The sequence below is a fragment of the Dendrobium catenatum genome, unplaced genomic scaffold (assembly GCF_001605985.2).
Source record: "Dendrobium catenatum unplaced genomic scaffold, ASM160598v2 fragScaff_scaffold_627, whole genome shotgun sequence".
Lineage (NCBI taxonomy): Eukaryota > Viridiplantae > Streptophyta > Magnoliopsida > Asparagales > Orchidaceae > Dendrobium > Dendrobium catenatum.
This window is the reverse complement of record NW_021319089.1, coordinates 1,643,145-1,665,482: the sequence shown is the minus strand read 5'-3', so window position 1 is coordinate 1,665,482 and position 22,338 is coordinate 1,643,145. Positions and strand designations below refer to the sequence as shown.

General features: G+C 33.7%; 1 protein-coding gene across 1 annotated transcript in view; it reads left to right on the top strand.

The window, feature by feature from the left end:
• Positions 1-3,962: 3,962 nt before the first annotated feature.
• Positions 3,963-22,338, top strand: part of LOC110096158 (peptide-N(4)-(N-acetyl-beta-glucosaminyl)asparagine amidase) — a gene marked incomplete in the record, with an annotated part of 18,728 nt that continues 352 nt past the window's right edge. The window contains 15 exon segments of the mRNA XM_028695374.1: positions 3,963-4,089; positions 4,169-4,222; positions 4,310-4,471; positions 4,550-4,648; positions 4,751-4,837; positions 6,119-6,201; positions 10,140-10,253; positions 11,295-11,349; positions 11,450-11,536; positions 16,423-16,478; positions 16,569-16,628; positions 16,786-16,873; positions 16,965-17,693; positions 17,789-17,849; positions 18,917-19,019. Of these exon segments, the coding sequence (XP_028551207.1) occupies positions 4,012-4,089; positions 4,169-4,222; positions 4,310-4,471; positions 4,550-4,648; positions 4,751-4,837; positions 6,119-6,201; positions 10,140-10,253; positions 11,295-11,349; positions 11,450-11,536; positions 16,423-16,478; positions 16,569-16,628; positions 16,786-16,873; positions 16,965-17,693; positions 17,789-17,849; positions 18,917-19,019 (1,916 nt within the window).

Below are 22,338 nucleotides of genomic sequence, written 5' to 3'. Positions count from 1 at the left end.
TCATGCTCTAGAATATTTTTTTGACAATGCTTTCAATATCTTCTAAGTAAGAAAATTCATCAGCATATCACATATCCATAATATAAGTTTTTGACTAATTTGCAAGAGTCTACATATCAATATTCTATTTATATCCACTGTACCTACTGCTTAAGTAATACACAGAATTATATTTCCTTTTCCTTGCTTCGTCCTGTACGCTCTGCCTCTTCTTCTTTTCCTGTCATGGGGCTTATAATCGAGAGAACAAATGATTTTGCTTCTTGGGGTTCTTATAGAAAGAATATCTTACACTTTCCACATTCAGAATTATTCCTAAATTTGATTACATATAAAGAGTAAGTTTTCAATCATATTAAGTGAAGCTCTTACAAAAAAGAAAAAGAAAAAAAACATGACATGATGACAGTGAAATTTTTTATAGTGGGGCCTAGATTTATTTTTTCAAAAATTACCTCAACATTTTTTATAGAGGCTTAAGACCAACATTTATAGTTTTAATTTTTTGTTTTTAAAATTATCTTTTTTAAATGATAAATATTAAATATAAGTTAAGAAAAAACTTATAATTCATAACGTATTTTCCTCATATTATGAAAGAGTTTTTTTTTTTTTTAATTATTTGAAAGAGTTAGAATAATTACTTCATTATTAATTCAATCTAATATATCTTTCTCAATGTAAGAGAATAAAGTATTGTTTAGCATTAATCCGTACTTCTATTTTATAGTTGATTTGAAGAAGTGTTTTGGATTTTCTCCATATTTACATGGTAGACCATTCTTAAAAATCTATAAGTAGACACCAACCCTCTAATTGATAAGGACCCATTGGCTTGAGATTCAAGAGAGCCATAGGTTTGAAGAATCCTAAAGCTCCACTAAAGCACAAACCACAATTAGACCATCACCCAATTATCGCCATCAGAGCATTGCCCTAATGCCTCCATTAGACCACCACTACTCGACCACCTTTGTATGACTTGTACTACCCAACCATATTCATCAAAACATTGTTATTATTGGACCACCAAAATCAGATTACCACCATCTAATCATCATTGCTGGATCATTACGGCTTGACCATCATTGTAGAGCCACCCTCATTATGATGAGTTGATAAGGTTATTAATGCACAAAAAGTACTTGGAGCAATCGACAAGCAAGTACAATAATGCACTAAGAAGTGAAAATAAGTTATCTCATTGAAAAAGCAAGAACAAAAGAAGAATCATGGCATCCCTTTCAATCATAACACAAGCAACATAAGACTAGACTGGAGTAGGAGTACAAACCATATTGCACGTCTTACACCAATGTTCCAATGATGATCATCAATGGGGACCATTATCATTAGCTTGCCATTTTAGAACTTACATTGTGCTCATTTAATTGCTATTGTGGACTGTCATCATTTGATTGAGATGATTTTACCACCCTTATTTGACCATCATTTTCTAACTACTATTGCTCACATGTCATTATCCATTTACTATTATTTCTTTACGACCCTGGAATTGCTATCGCTCGACACCATCACCTAATCTCTATCATTTAACTATCATTGTCAGACTAACATCATTTGCCTCTCATCATCCCTCCACCATTTCCCCATAATCTCTATTGCATAAGATCAAATAAGTACTGCCAAATTTATAATACTGTCTTTTCTAATTGTGTAGAAATGCATATTTTTGTACATTAAAGTACATAATAGATTATTTCAATAGGACTAGGCCTCATGATTTTGTTATTCTCAATTTTTTTTATATAAAACTCCGGTGTCTCTTGTATTCTTCTCTTTTATATGTATATTTGATGGATTTTCATGCAAATATATATAACTATTTTTATTGCTCTGAATAACGTGCAACACCTATATATTTACATATCTAACATTTAAATATTCATATTTACTCATATAACACCTAAATTAAATAATTACTTAAGAAATAACACAAATATTAACTTTTTTTTTTCTAAAATGACATACTCTTTCTAATATTGAGGTGGGATTTACATACATTGCCCTTAAAACTACATCACTTACAAACTTAACACACAATTTTTATTATTCTTATAACATAACATTTTGTTAACTATATTAACGAAAACTTCGTTGGATGATGAAGAGACACGAACCTCTATTGAATCTTATTGTGAATGACATTGATGAGGTCAGTGGCGTGCAAATGACAAAAATCACGAGAAAATTATGATGAAATCTCATTGGAAAGGACATCGATGAGACTAACAACGTGCATATAACAAATAAACGAGGAAGTTGTGATGGAATCTTTTTGTGAAGGGTATTGAGGGGATCAATGACGTTTGAACATGAAGAGACGATGAAGTTTCAATGAAATATTACTCGAAGGACATTTATGTGATCGACAACATGAGAATAATAAGGAAGTTGATGAAGTCATGATGTTGGGACCACTTGCGTGAGATACATATATATGAGATGAGATTAAATAGAAAGGTGAGAAGGCTATAAAAATAATTATTCTTAAAAAATTTAAATATTATATTAACAAATCATGAAATTTAAAAATAATAAATAAACGATGCAATTTATTTTTAAGAGTTTGTTTGGTTGGCTGAAAAAGGAATGTAATGTAAAGAAAATGTAACGTAAAAGGAATACTTTGGAATTGTTTAGATGAAGGTAAAGTAAATGCCAGTGAATGAATTTTTTTTAGTTAGAAGTAATAAATGTAAAGTAAAATCTTAAATGTTAACAATCAATGGCGGTGGACGACGATCGATAGCAATGGTGGACGACGACAATGGCAGTGGCCGACGATTGGCATGTTTGGTGGCATCGGTGACAACGCCAGTGATTGGTGGTGGGTGGCGATGGCATTGGTGGCGGGCAGAGGAGGGCAGCCGGCTGTTGTGATCGGCTGATGAGGCCGGCCGACGATGATGTTGATCAAGTAAATTTGTGGTATAAATGATTATCACTCAAAAATCATAATAATTTGATTTACATTCAAAATAAAGTACTTCACTTTACATTATATTTATTATACTTGGTATCATTTTATATTCGAGCAAACATCAAAATTTATCCGAAAAGCATTGCTTATTTATTCTTTGAATGTTCATACTCCTTTGTTATCCTTGGATTTAATGCCTAGCTCTATGTATCTCCTTCTCATACCCACTATTATGCAGCTTTTTGAGTGGATTGACGGGGATAACACTATCTTACAGCCGGTTAAAAACCTTTATCTGCTTTTTCTTGCTGCTCAATCTACTACATCTGGAAAGAAAGGAATAATAGGAGGTTTGTGAATATTTTCAATTGCCACAACACTACTTCCCATAGCATTAAAAGAGCAATTTTTGAGAAACTTATCAAATGGAAAAATTATACACATTATTTGGATTTGATTTAGGTGGGAATTCTGATTTCATGCTGGTTGCCTCTATATTTTTGTTTCATTCTGGGCATGGTTGCCTCGGGTTGCCTCTGTATTACCGTCTCTTACTCGGCAGTTTGCTGTTCTGCTGCTGTGCTGTGCTGTTTTGTTGATTTGTCGCCAGCTGGTTTTCTAGTCTAGGCTTGGACAATGATGAGGCTCCTATTGCTGGTTCCCCTTGGATGATCTTTGGGCAACAAGGGGTTTGAGTTCTTCTATGATTCGACTGTTTTATCCCTGAGTCCAGCCTGTTCTTGGCTTTTGGAGCTCTTTTTTGGCGTGGTTATCTATTCATTTTTTTGTATAGTTGAGATGGTTTTTGGGCTCTTGTGTTGAGCTGTTTTTGTACTCTTATGAGTTTACCCCTTTTTTGATTGGGGTTCCTTTTTTGTTTACATTTACATGTAACTTTCCTCTTTCTTTAATTTACTGGCTAAGCCTTAAATTTTTCAAAAAAAAAAAACATCAAAATTTATAAAACTATTTCATTTTAAATACTTTACACCTTGTTTCCCGATCGGGTATCATCGGGGCTGTGTGCTCATCGAAGGGATCAGGGAAGGCGAAGAGCGAGCAAAAAAATGGTGGCTCGAAGATTCGTCGTCAGCTACGACGGCACCGAACTCCCCATCGATTACGACACAGAGGACGGCTTCGAAGTATCAAATCCCCTTACCACCTGCCCTTCTCTCCGGTTATTATCTTTACTTACTGATAGAAGCCTTTCTCTCTGTTTAGGTTCTCAAGTTTCAGATATTCTCGCTCACGTCAGTTCCTCCCGACGAGCAAAAGGTCTTCTAGTCAAGTTATAATCTACATTTTCCCCTTTTAATTCCTTTGATGATGTGCTTAATTGGGCTATATCGTTTTTTATTTAAGCTCACCGCCGGTGATAGGGATATTCTCATCACGGAAGAATCTGATCTCGTGGCCATCTCGGAGGGGCTTCGCTTGGTGTCAATCGAAGATGGAGCAGTGGAGAAACCGGAATCCATCCAACAGTTGGGGCAGTCCGATGAAGAATTGGCCCGGATGCTGCAGGCAATAATCTAGATAGTTTTTTTGTTAGATTGTCCGTCTTGTTTTTTCTTCTTTACGACTTGTTTCCTTTTCAATCAGGCAGAGGAGGAGGCTCTATTCTTCCAACAATTCGAGTCCAATGAAGGTACAAAGGAGTTTGAGCAGAGGGTTCGGCCTTACGTAGATCAGGTCCTACAGGTGTCTTTTAATTCATAACCCTGATTATTCTATGCACTATTTGTTACACTAAGCGCTGTTTGGTTAACTTCTTTTGTTTATTTTTGAACTGGGTTAATGTAGTACGAGGATCCTGTTCGGCAAGAAGCTGCTCGCAAATCAGTTCCTGTTGAAGAGATTCAGGAGAAAGCCTTGGTTTCCTTGGCCAAGGTTTACTAATTTTTACCTTCTTTTCTCCTGCTTTATGTGTTTTGATGGTGCTGTTTCTATTTCTTAGTTTATTCTTTAAATCCATAATAGTAAATGATTTTCACAATGTGGGGGCGTGAGCAAAGTGATAGGATAGGGAATCGATTCCCATTATGATATTTATGTGTAATTCAGCTCAATCAAGTTTTACAGCAATTATGGAAAAAAGGTGATTAGTGACAGCCTAAAGGATGGCATGAAGGAAGATGAAAATGGATGCCTGTGTGTATTTGTTCTAAAAAAAATCAGGGATAGTGACCTTTTGACTACTCATATGAGGTTTGATGGAAAAAAATACGTTGGCTTTCAAGAAAAAGTGAAGATGGCTAAGCAAGGTAAGTGCTAAGCAGGAGGATGAAGTAAACATGACAAAGAAAAAGAGGGAGTGAAGAGGGCAGTTCGAACTTTATTTTGTAAATCACTACACAAATTATCAGATAGAGTCTTGGGTAGAAATGTATGATTTTAGTCTTATATTGTTTGGAGTGCTAACTTCTTTTATAGTTGATGACATGACATGCTATTGCATATTCAAATTTGCATAACTGTAAAAAACTGTTGTTGTGTGAACATGCTTGTCTGTTTTTTAACGTTTCCGTTGGTTTTGTCAATTCATATATTGGCATGCCCAGCCTAAGGTCGCAATAAAAATGTTATCAGTTAATTGCCATGAGGTTTGATCCTTGTCTCTTTGAATTGTTAGCTTGATCACAATGACATGATACTAACTCAAATTTTATCACTCAATTGATTTTGTGGGCTAAGAATGACTGTGTTGAAAATGATTGGTGACAATTCTTCATCCCAATTTGTATATGATTAACTCGTATAATTACTTATCAGGAAAATAAAAATTTCTGAAGTATTTTCCCTCACTCTTAAGCTTCAGTATCTTAGATGTTGAATTCAACTCAAAGTATGTTAAGTTTTGGAATGCAAATTATGATTTATTAATTGTTGATCATACCCTATCATCTGATATAATTTACCATCAAATTCTTTGATTGAGCTCCTTTGCAGCTTTTATACTCATGTTCGGACCATAATCTGCCAGATGTCTATGATTTTCCTTTCATTTAGAACGTTATATAAAATATGTAACCCCACTCATTCAAGAAAGAGAAGTTGCAAATTTTAAGATTTGCTTTACAGTATGTTTTCTGTGATTTACTGTGATACCTTACGGAAGGTTATGTTGTCCTATTATTTGGCATGAACTTAAAAGAAAAATACTTTGAATAGGAGGGCAACTTTAAACCTTCAAAAGACGAGGAAGACCACAGTTTCTTGTTGCAACTGCTGATATCGTTTAAGCAATCATTCAGGTGAAATATAATTTTTTGCATGTATCCATGATTCTGTGCTCTTATACGTGAATATAATTCAGCAAGGGAAATATTGTTCCAATTTCAGCCAGTTTTCATAAGAGTCTGCACTCTGATTCATTAGTTGGAAACATCCTTTTATGGTAGAAAATTTTCAGTTTATACATAGGAATTGTGAATTTACATTAATGCCTATTTTTCTGGAGTATTTTTCATTCTCTAAGCTTTAATTTCTTTGTTTTTATTGGTTTTCTTTTGTGAAAAAAAAAAACAGAAGTTCCATACTTTGGATTATCCTCGTGATGCGAGAATAGTTTTATATTGACCCCATTTCATGTTGATTACTTTAGGTTGCAACTGCAAAACCTTAGATAATATTAAAAGTTTTCTGATTTCTAATTTGTTTTTAAACTACCTTCCTTCACATTTTGTTGAAACCTGGTTGTAGCAGTGGTTATGTTGGCTTTTCCTCCTTGTTCAGCTTCAAGCCCCTCAGTTGAATGGTTGTTTTGGACCCTTCTGATTACTTTAGTAAGTAAACTACAGGATACGTATAATATAGGCATTGATAAGAGCATTTATCATAAATAATTTTTTCTATAACCTGGAATGAAAAATATGTGCTATTTAATATAAACTAAAACTACAAATTTTATATTAATAAAAATTCACTATTGAAAGGTCAACTTGAGATACGTAAAGGGATAATTTTAATAAATATGAGAGTATTATACATTGAATATGAACTATAAGCGCTCTTTCTACTGCTAATTAGAGCGAGCCTATGTCTTTGCCTGCTTATGACGACTTTTGGGTATTTTGTTGGCTGCTGGGTGTCGTTTAAAGATTGATTTTTTTGCCCTTTTGAAGTATATTTATTTCTTGATTTGCTTCATTTATGGCCAATTATGAGAAGCTTTCTAATTATGAGATTGCTATGCACACAATGATATTCATATTACAAATTCTACACTTGTTTTTACTACATATATTATGTTATACCTGCTTCACACTATTATCGTATTTGTTTGTGTAAAAATTACTTCGGACTCTATACTTGATTATGAGTTTGTAAAGTTTTACTACTTCCAATTTTATTTAAGATGATGATTTTATATGGGGACTCATAAACTGTAATGTTAGTTTTGTTTACATTTACACCTTGAGCACAATAATTGACATTGATTTAGAATTTCCTAGATTTTTTCACTCTTAATTTAATTCATTTGTACTTTGCAGGTATCAAATTATTGCGACCTTTCAAGTGTGGCATTGTTATTGAAGTTTTATTATTTCGATTCTATTTACATGATTAATACAGCAATGACAACAACATCAAGCATTTATCCCACTTGGTGTGGTCGGCAACAAGAATCTTTTTTCCCCATTGTGTTCTGTTAAGAGTCAAACTCTCATTTAAATCTAATAAAAAATATAATTTCTAATACTTTATAACCAAGTTTTTTTGGTACGCTTCTACCTTTCTTAGCATAGGTCAAATCTAATATACATACTCTCATAACCATGTTATCAGAAGGCCGGCGTTTTATTTGATTAAACATTCTAAGGCGACACTCTCTAATCTTATCTTCCACTGAAGCTACTCCAACCCTTTCACTTATATACTCGCTTCGCATTCTGTCTTTAAGAGTAAAGCCACTCATCCACCTAAGCATTCTCATCTCAACAACACTTAATTTTATGCTTCTCTTTTAATGATCAACATTCTGCACCATAAAGCATTGCAGGTTTGACCACCAGCTTATAGAAATTTCACTTAAGTTTGTGAGTGGCTTTTCTGTCACATAGTAGGCCCGATGCATTCCTCCACTTCAACCATCCAATGTGGAGTCTACTAATAGATAATAATATCCCCATGCATTTCACCATCACTTTGAATAATAAACCCGAGATATCTAAAACGTGTATTTTTTTTAATTACTTGATCCTCCAAAGTCACAATCCCTCACTAGATCTATTACTATTAAAATTAAACTCAATTTATTCGGTTTTAGATCTACTCAAATGAAAACCTTTAGACTTTAAGGTTGATATTCATAATTCAAGTTTCCTTCAACTTCCTCTAGTATCAACAAGAAGAATATCATATGTAAAAAGCATACACCAGGATACATTCTCTTGTAAATGTCTAGTAAGAACATCCATGACTAAAGTAAAAAAGATATGTGTTTAAAGATGGTCCTTGATGTAATCCAACTGAAATAGGAAAATACTTGGTTAAACCACCTTGTGTTTGAACACAATAGCTGTTGCATACGTATCCTTAATGACTTGAATATAAGTATTATTAACCCCTTTCTTTTTAAGAACTCTCCAGAGCACTTCTTTTATCATAGAATTTCTCTAAATCAATAAAGATCATATGCAAATCCTCCTTATTTTCTCTATACTTCTCCATCAAATCTCTCATTAAATGTATAGCTTCTATAGTAGACCTACCCAACATGAATCCAAATTAATTTTGAGAAACATTAGTATGACGTTGTAACTTATGCTCAATAACTCTCTTCCATAATTTTAATGTATGACACATTAACTTAATTCTTCTATAATTCGTACGCTCTTGAGCATCACCTTTATTCTTAAAAGTCAGAATTAACATACTTCTTCTCCACTCATCTGACATATTCTTCTCTTCATTTTCTTCAAAGCCTCTCTAAAATTGGTTTTACTAATATGACGATAAAAACAAAAAAAAAATATTTTTATTTTGGGTGCTAAGGTCATTAAAGTGAATCGTATTCTCACAATCTTCATTAAAAAAATTATCAAAATACATTATCCATCTTTGTTGAATTTCTCTTCTAATAAAAACACCTTTTGATCTTCATCCTAATGCACTTCACTTGAATTAAATTCTTACTTTTATCTCTTTGCTTGACTAACATATACATACTTTTTTCACCCTCTTTAGTATCTAATATATTATAGAAATCATTAAAAGTTGAATTCTTTGCATTGCATATTACTTTCTTAGACTCCTTATGAGCCTCTTTATATCTTTTCAATTTTATAAGGTTTTACATCTAAACTAATTTTTATAACAAAGTTTTTTTTATTTTTGATATTTTTTTGCACATTTGGATTTCACCACTAAATATTTTACTATTAAAATATTATACCACTAAGTATATCTTTTGCAATATTCTAATATCAATAGCTACTATTAGAATAGAAATTAGAAATATAAATTATATGTACAGGACTATTAGGATATATTTAATAGTAAAGTTGGATTGACAAGATTGCTGGGTTTTTTTAACAATAAAAATTGTAATAATTTTGATTAAAGAGCATTATAAGAGCTCGGAATATCACCCCTTGGTTCGATGTAGTCATTCCCCAATAGTACATTACCTACTTAGGAGAATGTAATGGTTGGCATACACATGCACAAAAACTCGTGCAATCTCTAACTTAATTTTGTGCCACTAATAGGATGCAATTTCACTTTCAAAAAAAAAAAAAAAAATACAATTTAGAATTCACTATTAGTTAACAGAAGACATGCCAAATACGCTATGCATTAAAACTGGAAATTAAATCCTTATCGGATGAGTAGGGGAGTTTGTTTGAATTTTGGAATATCATGAAAGCAGATTGAAGAATCTATTAGACGTAGCTTGTGCTGTGTTGCATTGGGAGGTTTTGATCTGGGTGTGTACTATTATGATTTTACCGGAGTTTTGACTTATTGTCAAATTTTAAGCAAAAAATTATTATAGTAGTTTTCCGTAAAGAAATATAAATTTATAGGAAAAAGATTGAGCCTGCTTGAGACTTACTGTTTTTTCCCTATTTATATGCTATTTTATTCTTTAATTTTTCTTTCTTACTCAAAGAGGAATTTGTAAATCTGGATTATTATCTGCACTGTCATTTTACCTGACTTTCCTGTTGTGTGCTTACTTTTGCAGTTGGGTTAATGCGCCCCCTTGTGATAACTGTGGCCGTGCAACAAGCAATATTGGTATGGGTGCTCCACTTCCCTCCGAAACTATGTTTGGGGCCTCTCGTGTTGAACTTTACAGGTAAGCAGAGATTGATATCTTTAAGACTGATTTTTTAAAGTTAATTTGATGTTTGGCCTTTTCCCACTGTTTGACCATTCATTTCTTTTGATATTAAATATTCCTTACCCATACTAATGTGCATTGATATGGATTAACGAAGCATGAAGTTTTTAACTACTGAAAGTGATTGATGGTATAGCATGCATCATGAGTCTTTTGCTCCATTCATTCTTGTTGAATACATCATGAGTTGCTAACAAGCTAACTCTAATTCATGCAGGTCTTTTTGCATTCCTTCTAAATTGATTAGCTTTTTTCTACTTTTTTCATTCCAGATCCTTCTACAGTAACTCTATTTACGTAGTCCTTGGTGGTGTATCTTCTTCTCTTCATTTTATATTTCAAACCACTTGAATCTATTTTTCACCTCCTATCTTCAATAGTCCTTCTTGTGCCATCACTCTAAATTGTGGTACACTATTTTCCCTTAATTTTACAGCATATCAATCTTTATATTCTCATTCCACCGCACATATAGTAGTTATTAATAACTCCTTTTGTAACACAACCCTTGAATCCATATTTTTTAATCGGTATAGTTATAGCTTTTAAATTTTTATCATTTGATTGTCCTTCATAGTCTATGGTATTCTGTTATTGTATAATAGTTTAGTATGATACTTTTAAGTCACTTATATTTATGTGCTTAAAGAATTTATGGCCCAAAGATAAACAAAGGTTTTAAATTAATAAGCTTTGAAGTTAAATGATAAGCTTGTAAGCTTGAATTGCCTCACTCAAAGATGATTTTTTTCTTTTTAACCTCAGAAGAAATAGCTTCATGATACATTTCTATGCAATAACAAAGTCAATGTTGCTATTGGATTTTCTTTATGCTACGGATTTCTCTTTAATGGATTCTCTTTGTGCTAGGGACATAGTTTTTGAAAGAAATAAGTAGTATTAAAGCCATGTAAGGAAGCATTGCCAGTGTTATGAGGATGGAATACTTATCAAGCAATGATACTTCTCAAAGTTTCAACTGCTAATGTATTTCAGGTGTAACTTCTGTTCGTGCATTACTCGTTTTCCACGATACAATGATCCATTAAAGGTATGGACATATTTCTTATACTAAGTCGCCTAAGTGTTGTTTCCTATGACATGCTTATCCTGTCATCAATTCTCTTTGATCCAATACTTTGCTGAACTAGCTTCTGGAAACAAGAAGAGGCCGTTGTGGAGAGTGGGCTAATTGCTTCACACTTTATTGTCGAGCTTTTGGCTATGAAACTCGCCTGGTCAGTGAGCTAAAGTTGGTTAATATTCTTTTATTTATCCACTGCTTTTGAGAAGCACCATGTTAATTAGTTGTAATTGTCAAAATTTGAATTGCATTTAGCTTCCTGAAATAAATGATAACACTAACATAATCTAAACAAATGTAATGGACTGCACACGTTTTCCAATCATTAAAACTTTATCAAAGCAATAAAATGGCATTCCACAGTTTAACAATGTTGTGTTACATTAAATCACATATGCAGAGATATTTCTCTGACTCAATATGCTTGAATGTATATCTTTATTACATTCATTAATTTGACCACCTTGTGGTCTCTTGTGTGAACTGGTGTTGGACTGCAAATTATTATCCCGAAAAATTGTGGTTGTAGATACTCACGAGTTTTATGCTACTTTATATCCTTGAAGTTACTTTATATCATGAAGTTACCCGCCTTCTGGTATTGTGGCAACTGGTGTTTGATTGTGTGAGCCATTGGCCCAACACATTGTGGGGTGTAGATGTTCTTGAGTTCCATGCTACACCATATTCCCATATCCCGAGATGGACAAGATATGGGAATCCTTGTATTTGTGATCTCTGTTGTGCTGTATTGAAGGGCACAAGATTGGTGTTTTTGGGCACTGTTCCTAAAGATGATGTTGGCCTCCATCCAACTCAATCAAACGACCAAGTCATTTGGCCCCTTGGGATCTTGTCTTAGTTCTCTATGCCAGACTATAGATAAGAATGATTAAAATGTGCTCCCTTTTCTTGGTTGAAAGATTCACTTCACTAGTTTACACCAGGATCTTCGCCTGTTTATCTTACTTATTGAGCTGCTTCCCATTAGCAAGTACAAATGTGATCTTCGGCTTATTTCATTGCTTGTAATTAAAACATTCTTTAAAAAATAATGATGTTATTTTCACTCATTTTGTATGTAAATGAAATCATCACATTTTAGAGGTTTTGATGGTGTTTGTGTTGCATGAAATCAAATTTGATTTTTGCATACATTCTATAAAATGACGGAATCTAGTAAAACCATCATTTTTCAAAACATGTTTTCTAAGTTCTTGGACCCTCCAAAGATTATTTTGTTCGCATGCTAATATGATAACTTGCTGGTGTATTCCACTTGAGTTCCTTAAGTTTTCCTAACGTATTTTGCTTTTGCCTTACAATATGACATCCTGCATAATTCATTTTGTGAAACTAATCACTTTTGTTATTTGTGTGATTGTTAGAAATGAATTGACTTTGAAAGTTTTGTGTTAGGTTCTGGTTGCGTACAAATGCAGAAATTTTGGCTCAATGTTGATGATTATGCATATCAAGTATGCATGGACTGATGGACATCAATCTTGTAGTTATTGTGTGTTATACAAGTTAAAAGGAAGGAATAATTAACTAAACAGTATGGGATGTTGGAGTTTTATCAATTGAAGGGTTACTTCAAGTGAATTTTTAAAAACATGACCTGCACTTATGATGAAATTAACAATCTAATAAGTATTTAAAGATTGGGAAAACTAAATACCATTGAGGTTTATTACTATACAAAAGGTAAAAATTTAACAAAGAGAGTAGTGAGCATATACAAAATTATAACTTTTGAAGATTTATTAATTAATTAGGTGTTAAGGAAGAAGAAAATAAGATATATATAAAATAACTAAGATGAGATGAGAGATCTAGAGAATTTGATCAAGTTAGTTGCATTTGAAGCAAAAATAGTAGGATTTTAATTAAGGATGACAACATAAAGAAAAATAATATTTTGAGAAATTTTTAAATGGAGTATTAAGTGTGGGCTTAAAAAATATGCGCCTGGTTCTTATGAAAGTATTTTGGTTTCAAGTCAAATCTTCAGAAGATAAATTAGATAGAAGATAATGCACTGCCCAGAGAATTTTTTTCTTATTTTATGAGGTTTTTATAATAGAGTTTCAGTTTAAAGAAAATTAAATGTGGAAAAGCTATTTGCCCTGATGATATTCAATTATGGGTGTGGAAATGCTTAGGAGATGAAGAAATTTCTCGGCTTACAAAACTTTTTAATATTATTTTAAAAATTAAAAAGATGGCAGATGAGTGGAGTGTGTTGATTTTTTTTTTAAGAATAAAGGTGATGTAAATGAGTGTGCAAATTATAAATAATTAAGTTAATGTATCATACATTAAAATTTTGGGATAGAGTTATTGAGCATAGGTTACGACATGATACTAATATTTTTTAAAATTAATTTGAATTCATGTCGGGTAGGTCTACTATGGAAGCTAGACATTTGTTGAGAGGTTTGATGGAGAAGTATAGAGAGAAGAATGAGGATCTACATATGATATTTATTAATTTAGAGAAAGCATATAATAAGTGCTCTGAAGAGTTCTAGAAAATAAAAAAATTAATAATGTTTATATTCAAGTCATTAAGTATATATATACAATAGATGTTACTTGCGTTCAAACACAAGGTGGTTTGACCAAGTATTTTCTGATTTCAATTAGATTATATCAAAAATCAGCTTTATGCCCAACTTTTTGCTTTAGTCATGGATGTTCTTACTAGACATTTGCAAGAGGATGTACTTATGTGTATGCTTTTTGCTGATGATGTTCTTCTTGTTGATTAGACTATAGAGGGAGTTAAAGGAAAACTTGAATTATGGAGGTTAACTTTAGAGTGTAGAGGTTTTTGTTGGAGTAGATCTAGTTGGGGGATTTTGACTTTGGGTGATTAAATCATTAAAATAAGTTCATGTTTTAGATATCTCAAGACTATTTTTCAAATTGATGGTGAAATAGATGGGGATATTGTTAGTACAATTCAAGTTGGATGGTTGAAGTAGAGGAATGCATCGGACCTATTGTGTGGTAGAAACTACCCCTCAAACTTAAGGAAAAATTCTATAAGATGGTGATGAGACCTGAAATGTTTTATGGCGTAAAATGTTGTCCATTAAAAGAGAAACATAAAATTAAGTTTAGTGTTGCAGAGATGAGGATGCTTAGGTGGATGAGTAGCTTCACTTTTAGAGACAAAATTCGAAATGAGTATATATGTGGAAAAGTTGGAGTAGCTCCAGTGGAAAATAAGATTAGAGAGAGTCGCCTAAGATGATTTGGTCACATAAAATGTCAACCTTCCGATGAGCCGGTTAGGAGAGTAGATGTATTAGATTTGACGTATGTTAAGGAAGGTAGAGGTAGACCTAAAACAACTTAGTTAGAAAATATTAGAAATGAGTTTTTTTAATCAGATTTAAATGAGAATTTACTCTTAACATAACACAATCGAGAAAAAAGATTCATGTAACTCCACGTGATGGGATAAAGGCTTGATGACGTTGTTGTTCTTAGTTTGTTTGCGAGTTTAACATCCTAATAAAACTCTTAGATACCATATTTAATTGAAGGCCAATAAAATATCTTCTCCACTAGAGCTATATGGTTTTATGCCACTCAAAATGGCCAGCTCCACCTCCTAAATGTAACTCATGAATTATGAAATCCTGAAGTGAAGTTATAGGGACGCATAAATATTTTTTCTTAAGAAGATAGTCATCTCAAGTATGAAAGTGTCTAGCAAATTGAATGGCTGATCCTTTAATTCATTATATAATAGGTGAAAAGTAGGACTAGAAGGATAATCTTCCTTTAATGAGGGATTTGAAGTTTTAAGAGTGAATGCTATATACAACTCTATTTTCAATTCAAGGCTTATATTTGAGAATGAATGTGATATTGGAAGCGTTCTATCTATTTGTTATGCTTATGGTTTAATTTTTGTTGCATGTTTATAAGCATGGTGATCCGTGTTTAAGATCAATTATTTGTGCAATAGTAGTGTCTCCAATGCTGTAAGGATTGGATAATGGCATGAAACTCCCTATCATAATTGGAATATCTCTATTTCACCTCATTGAGTTTCTCACTGAAGAAAACTAGGGATGATATTGACTAAGGGCTCATCCTATACTTATTTTAGAAGCATCATATGTTCAAATTTTTTAGAAAAATATTGCAATCAAAGTATGTGGGAAGAGATAATCAGGATTTTAACTTGATTGAATGCTTTAGATGCACTAGGGGTCCAATTGAATTTCGTAAGGAGATGAGCGAAGCGAGCCACTACAAATTAATTTTTTTTTTCAATCTCCTGTTTAAGGGCCTAGTCCAGGAAAACTTGTAACATCTTTGAAGATATTTGGGGTTGGCCAATTACTCATAGCTTGAACTTTAGTGGGATCATGTTTGATTCCATTAAATGAGACTATAAATCATGAGAAGATTTAACTCATATTGATTGAGGAAACACTTCCTTAACTTTACATAGAGTTTTTCTTCCCTTGGTTTATTGAAGCCAATCCTAAGGTCGTCTAAGTGTATACTTTCATTACCATTATAAATCAATATATCATCAAAGTATGCCATTAAGAATTCCCTAATAAAAGGCTTAAAAATTGTATTCATCTATGCCATAAATGTGCTAGGTGAATTTGAGAGGTCAAAAGGCATTATTGGGCATTCATACAATCCATTTGGTGTCTTAGATGTTGTCTCTGCTCATCAACATCTCATATTTAAATTTTATGATATCCACTCTTGAGATCAATTTTGAAAAAAAAAAATTAGCTTAAGAAATAAGTTCAAGCGAATCATCTAACCTAGGTACAGGGTACATATATTTGTTTGTTATCTTCTTTATAGCTCTACTATCAATACACATCCTTTGTGAGCCATCTTCCCTAGAAGTAAGGCTGGGACAATATGACGACTTTTGCTCTTTTATAGGAATTCTTAATAAATTATATAATGCAATAAAAAATTTACAAATCCCTCAATTCATGCTTCAAAGAAAAAAAAAAAGCTAAGAGTTGGATTTATTTCTTCCTTCAGATATTGGATTTCACGGATCATGTTTGGACGGAGTGTTTTTCAAATTTGTTAGGAAGGTATGGCAATATTGTATCACTTCTTCTCCAATCTTCTCAAGCCTTGGTTTGGAAGAGTTTATGTTATTGACTTCTGGGAAGCATGTATAGGTGGATGCACCTTGATCCATGTGAAGGAATATATGATAATCCACTTCTGTATGAGAGAGGGTATTCTCCTAATCCTGTTTCTTGTTCTTCAATGAAATCATATCAAACTTGCACTCATCCTGAAAAGGAGTTGCTTTTATTTCAACGTCCAGATTTGTGCATTTTATCAAATTTAATATTTACTGAAACAATGCTATTGGACATTTCTTTTATGAAGCTGGAATAAAAAATTAAACTATGTAATTGCTATAGCTAGAGATGGGGTATGTGATGTTACAAAAAGATACACGAGGAAGTGGCCTGAGGTACAATATCTCTTTGCATGTGCCAACTTTCCCTTAAAATTCAATCGGGGTCTTAAGAAGTTCCTCAGTTTTATAAATTGCTGTTTGGCAGGTCCTATCTAGGCGTAAAATTACCACTAAAAGCTCTGCATCCGTTTTTCTTTCTTCCCTAACAAAAGAATTACGTGCTGGATATTCATCTAAATTACTTGAGCATCGTGATATGAAGGAATTAGAAGAACTGGAGAGTGGGCTGCATACGCAGGTTGATTCTTCATTGAGCTTACCTGGGAGGCAGAGTGGGGATGTTGAATGGCGAATGGCAAGGCGTGAGCTGGGTTCAAATGAACAAAACTCTCTGAGCATTTCTTCATGTCCAGTCCGAAAATGTGTAGATGTGCATGTAACTAACATCTATAATGCCTTTGCGCTTCTTCTGTCTTTCCAGTATGAAAATGCTATTTCGAAAGGTGAAGCAATTGCAGCTTTGCAGACGCTTAAAAGCTTGTTTGTTGATCTGAGAGCTGCTCCTTTCAAAGAGCGAAAAGCGTTTTTGAGTTCAACATTGAGGCTTTCAGAGGAAGTCCTGTTTTACCTCAAAGAATTGTGTACAGCTCTTTCCTTGAAGGATCAGTTTGGGAGTGATGGTAGGCTATGTGTTTCTTTAGCTGACGATCCAGTTCAAACTTCTTTAGCATTACCGGTTGCTTTGGATTTAGTAGATGAAATAATTGAAAATTTTGATATACATTGTGGTAAAGATGCACCACAATTTCCCACTTTTGATAGAATATCATCTGGTTTTGTTCTGGCTAGTGGTGAAGAACTCCCAGTTGGAATCGTAAGTGGCAGTACTAGAAAGATTTACATTTGCCATTCTTTTCCCATGTTAAACTTTTTTGCATTATTTTGCTGGTAACACTGCATGGGTTTCAGAGCACTTCTGCATTTGATGGCTCTCGAATAACTAAGTGGGTGGAACCAAATGGAGCCAAAGGTAGTGCTAGTGAAAGTGAAGTTCTGAACTCTACGAAGTAACTTAAACTTGCTCTTTACTATACTTTTACTTATCTCAAACGTCTTGTTTTAAGCTTTACTTGTTGGCTCAACTTCATTTGTGTAAAATTTTATTACTTTTAGTACGTTTTTCCCTTTTAATATATATTAATTATATCCTTGTTATGCTATATTCTTGTTACTTGTTTTCTATTTCTAAATCTACACTTTTGTATTCATTTTCTTTCAGGAATACAATTTAAATGCCATTTTTAAAATAGTTTCTGTCAGATGAATCAGAAGGTTCTTGGTTGATCATTTGACCTCATTAGTAGAGAATTTTGTTTTACAATGTACAAGTTCTCTATTGTTTTGATCTGTTATATACTTGTGTAAGGGTGAAACTCATTCATGGGTTTGTATTAAACCTTCCGGTCTTACACATTTTAATGTGTGCTTCATGGATTGTTAATTCATTCTTGAATCTTGCAATCGATCAAAATTGATCATTTTCATGCCCAAGAGAGAAATGGCTTATGGGAACTTGTACTTAAACACTCACAGAAGGAAATTTACTTTAAAACATTTATTGTTTAATGTATTTTTAATGCACTTGGAGATGTATATGCCATCCCTCTAGATTTTTAGATTTTGCTCTGTGGATTGAACTGTTATGTTTTTTTCCCCGAAATAAGAGTTTGTATGCTTTGAATTTACTTCTTATCTTCTGAAATTGAAGCTGAAATATTATTGGATGAAAATTTTCAGCTTCTTTTAAGGATCTTTTGTAGGATTTTGATGTAGCTAATAAAAAAAAAAGTTTACCTTTCTACTGATAAATTATTTTCCTAACCTGCTCATAATAAGGTCCTTTTTTAGCTACTAGTGAACACTTAACTAGCCAATCTTGACATGTTAAACAATTGATTTCTCTATTCATCTGTCTTAAAAAAACTGTGCTTCTTGTTGATATGTCATGTACATACTACGCTGTACCATTTCTCTCTTTGAGTGTAAGCAACTTAACTTTTCCCTAGTCTGATCACATGGTTTTTATCATATCCACAGGATGCTGGCTATTGTATAAAGTTGCTAATGACCAGAGACTCGTTCTCAAGTCCTATGATTTGATGTCAGCAAATGATGCTCCAGAAAGGGATCCAATGGAGTGGTTAGTATAGTTAGTTTTTTTATGCTGTTTGAAATATGTGCCTTTTTGATGTCACTGCTATATGTATTTTGGTTTATGTCCAATCTTTAGTGGGTGGTAGATTACCTCTATGCAACAAGTATTCACTATCCAGCAAAATTGGAAGAAGGTAAGGTAGACACCCACCCAACTGTAAATGTTGGATTTTGGAAAGATAAATACTCTTTGATCCCCACGTCATATACCATGGTTAATGTGGCCTACATTTTTAGAAATTCTCTATTTTGGTTCCTAAAGCCTTTCTGACCTATAAATTGGTTCTGTAGTTAAATGTTGGTTTTTCAAGGGGTTCTTTTTTGGTACTCACATTAAATTCTTCATTAATCAAGCTCATTTGCAACATTTGACTTAAATTTGAATTTTATGAAATTGTATGGCCAAAATGCCTTTATTCCTAGTTCCAGATTGCCACCACCGAATTTTATAAAATTGTATGGCCAAAGTTTGGTAAATGTGCTAGCTCAAGCTGGGTATCACCGCCGAAGTCACGCGTTGTTCAATTAGCTTGTGAGATCCAATAAGCTTATTAAACTGAGATCCTAAAATGTTCCCAAAGGTGAATTGATTAAACGATTCAAATGTCACAAAGGATTCCCATCCTAGCTATGGGATTAAAATGCTAAGGGACGGTTTGGATTTAATACCCCCTCAAGCTGGGGAATACAGATCCATCATTCCCAGCTTGATAATCAATGCTAGAAAGATAGAGTTATTGAGTCCCTTGGCAAGAATATTTCCAAGTTGGTCTTTTGATGAAACATGATCGATACATATAATACCATCGTCTAATTTCTCCTTTATGAAATGTCTGTCCATTTCTATATGCTTGATCCTGTCATGTTGAACCGGATTGTGAGCTATGCTAATTGTTGATTTGTTATCACAGTGTAGCTTCATCTTTTCACTTGATCCTTAAATTTTCTAGAATTATCTTGATCCAAAGTAGCTCACATATTTCTAAGGTCATAGCTCTGTATTCTGCTTCTACACTAGATCTTGCCACCATATTATGTTTCTTGCTTCTCCATGTAATAAGGTTTCTTCCAAGAAATGTGCAATATCTTGAGGTAGATCTTCTATCTATTTGTGATCCTACGTAATCTGCATCAGCATATGTTCTGGGGTTATTCCACAATCTCTTCTGAAGAGAATCTCTTTACCTAGGTTTCCCTTAAGATATTGTAGTATTATGTAAATAGCTTGCCTGTGAGTCTGCTTTGGATTTTGCATGAACTGACTGACCATGCTTACAACAAATTTTATATCTGGTATGGTGTGGGAAAGGTAGATCAGTTTTCCCACAAGTCTCTGGTAAGCTCCTTTATCTACATTAGGATCTTCTTTAGCTTCCTCCAATTTAAGATTTGGTTCAACTGGTGTTGGTGCCGATTTACAAGTTAGTTTACCTGTTTCTTTCAAATAGGTCTTCACAAATTGAGACCAGTTCAAATAATTTTTCCCATTTAAGCAATAGGGATGTTGCATATTTTGGAGATCTCTTCCTTGGTGCACTATAGAGTCCTGCATTTGGTCAAAGTTTTGGGAGGAATTTGCTTCAAACATTGATGCGGCAAAGGGCAACGATGAAGACTATATCAAGCAAGGCAGCAATGAAGGCTGAGTTGGTTATATATAGGATATGATGCTAACTAGGTTCTAAACAAGTAAGAGAACACTAGAAATGCAATTAATAATGCCCCCTTTCAATATAAAATAAATATACACAAATATTGGAAACCAAGTAGGAAACGAAACTTAGAAAATTGAAAAGAAGGCACACAAAAAAACCAAACAACTAAATTAAAATACCCTCAGAACAACCTTGTAAGGTCAACTCACATGTAAATCACCAAAATAAAGAATGGCGCTCGAAGGAAAAAATAAAACCAGTGGTTCGCCACATAAATTATGGTCCAACTCAAGTTGAGCCTCCTCTGGAAAACACCAACAAATGTGGCACAATAACACCTTGAAACTCTCAATATTTAGAGAAGAAATATACAAGTGGAAGGGAAACCGTGGAGAGAAGAGTAGATAGAAGACCGAGATGAAGTAGAAGAAGATAGCTTGTAAGCTGAGTAACCCACAGGTTTTAGTGATTGCACCAGCAACAAAACAACCCATATTTATAGAAGAAGAAGGGGGAAATGGTCATAAATTGCTCACTTAATTATTTCACCCAAACAACTAATAGAAGTCTCTCAAGTTAGCTCATATAATGAGTTAATACACTTAGTATAGAAAAACAACAAGGTGGAAATTGAATAGCTAGCAACAGGGAAAAAACGGGACTGCATAATGGGGAAAATTAGCCCGCATAGGGAAAGCCAGTAATAGAGAAAACGGGATAGTCACATGGGGAAAAATAACCCGCATATGAAAAGCTAGCAATAAGTAAAACGGGACTAGCATGGGGAACACCAAGGAACCTGTCAACATGGGAAGAAATATGTTAAGCCCAATAAGGAAAAATAACCCAAAATTAATTATCCATTTAGCCACCAAGGAGCACAGAAGAAAATTTAGCATAACTAGAAAGCCAATGGAGAGAAATTATCTAAGAGCATCAAATCCAAACATGATCATGGGTTGTTTTCCATCTTAGAGTAATACAAATAAAAAGAAACATAGAGTTCAAAACATATAATTAAGATGTATTAATTAAAATTAATTCTAATTAAATTAATTATAATTAATAAAAATTAATTATAACTATTTAATTAAAATTAATTATAATAAACATTATTAACTAAATAATCATAATAATAATAATTTATTAATTAAATCCCTCCTCTCTCGGTTGAGGGGATTTACGGGATTTGGCCGAGAGAGGCTCCCGAAAGGGAGATTTTACCTTCACTGCAGCTCCCTGTAGTTGCTTCCGATCAAATGTAGCAACTTCCGATCCGACAGTGAAGGAAGTCGGGTATAGAGTCGGACGGCAGGGAGGAATTCGGAGCTAGGGCAAGGTATGCGAACTCCTCTTTCTCTCTCTCTCTCTCTCTCTCTCTCTCTCTCTCTCTCGGCCTGCGTGGAGTTCGGAAGAGGTGGAGAGGATCGGAAGATTTGCGAATGGGAGAGGGAGGTGGAAGCAGCGACGGAAGCAGAGGAGTCGTGTCGGGTTGGAGCTTCCGATCGGGGTTTGGCTTTGGTGTCGGCACAGGGAGAGTGGCGAGCGGGAGAGGAGAGGTAGTGCGAATCGAGCGTGGAAGAGCGGAACGAGAAGAGGAGTCGTGTCGGGTTGGAAGAACAGCCGAATAGAAGGCTTCGGCTTCTATTT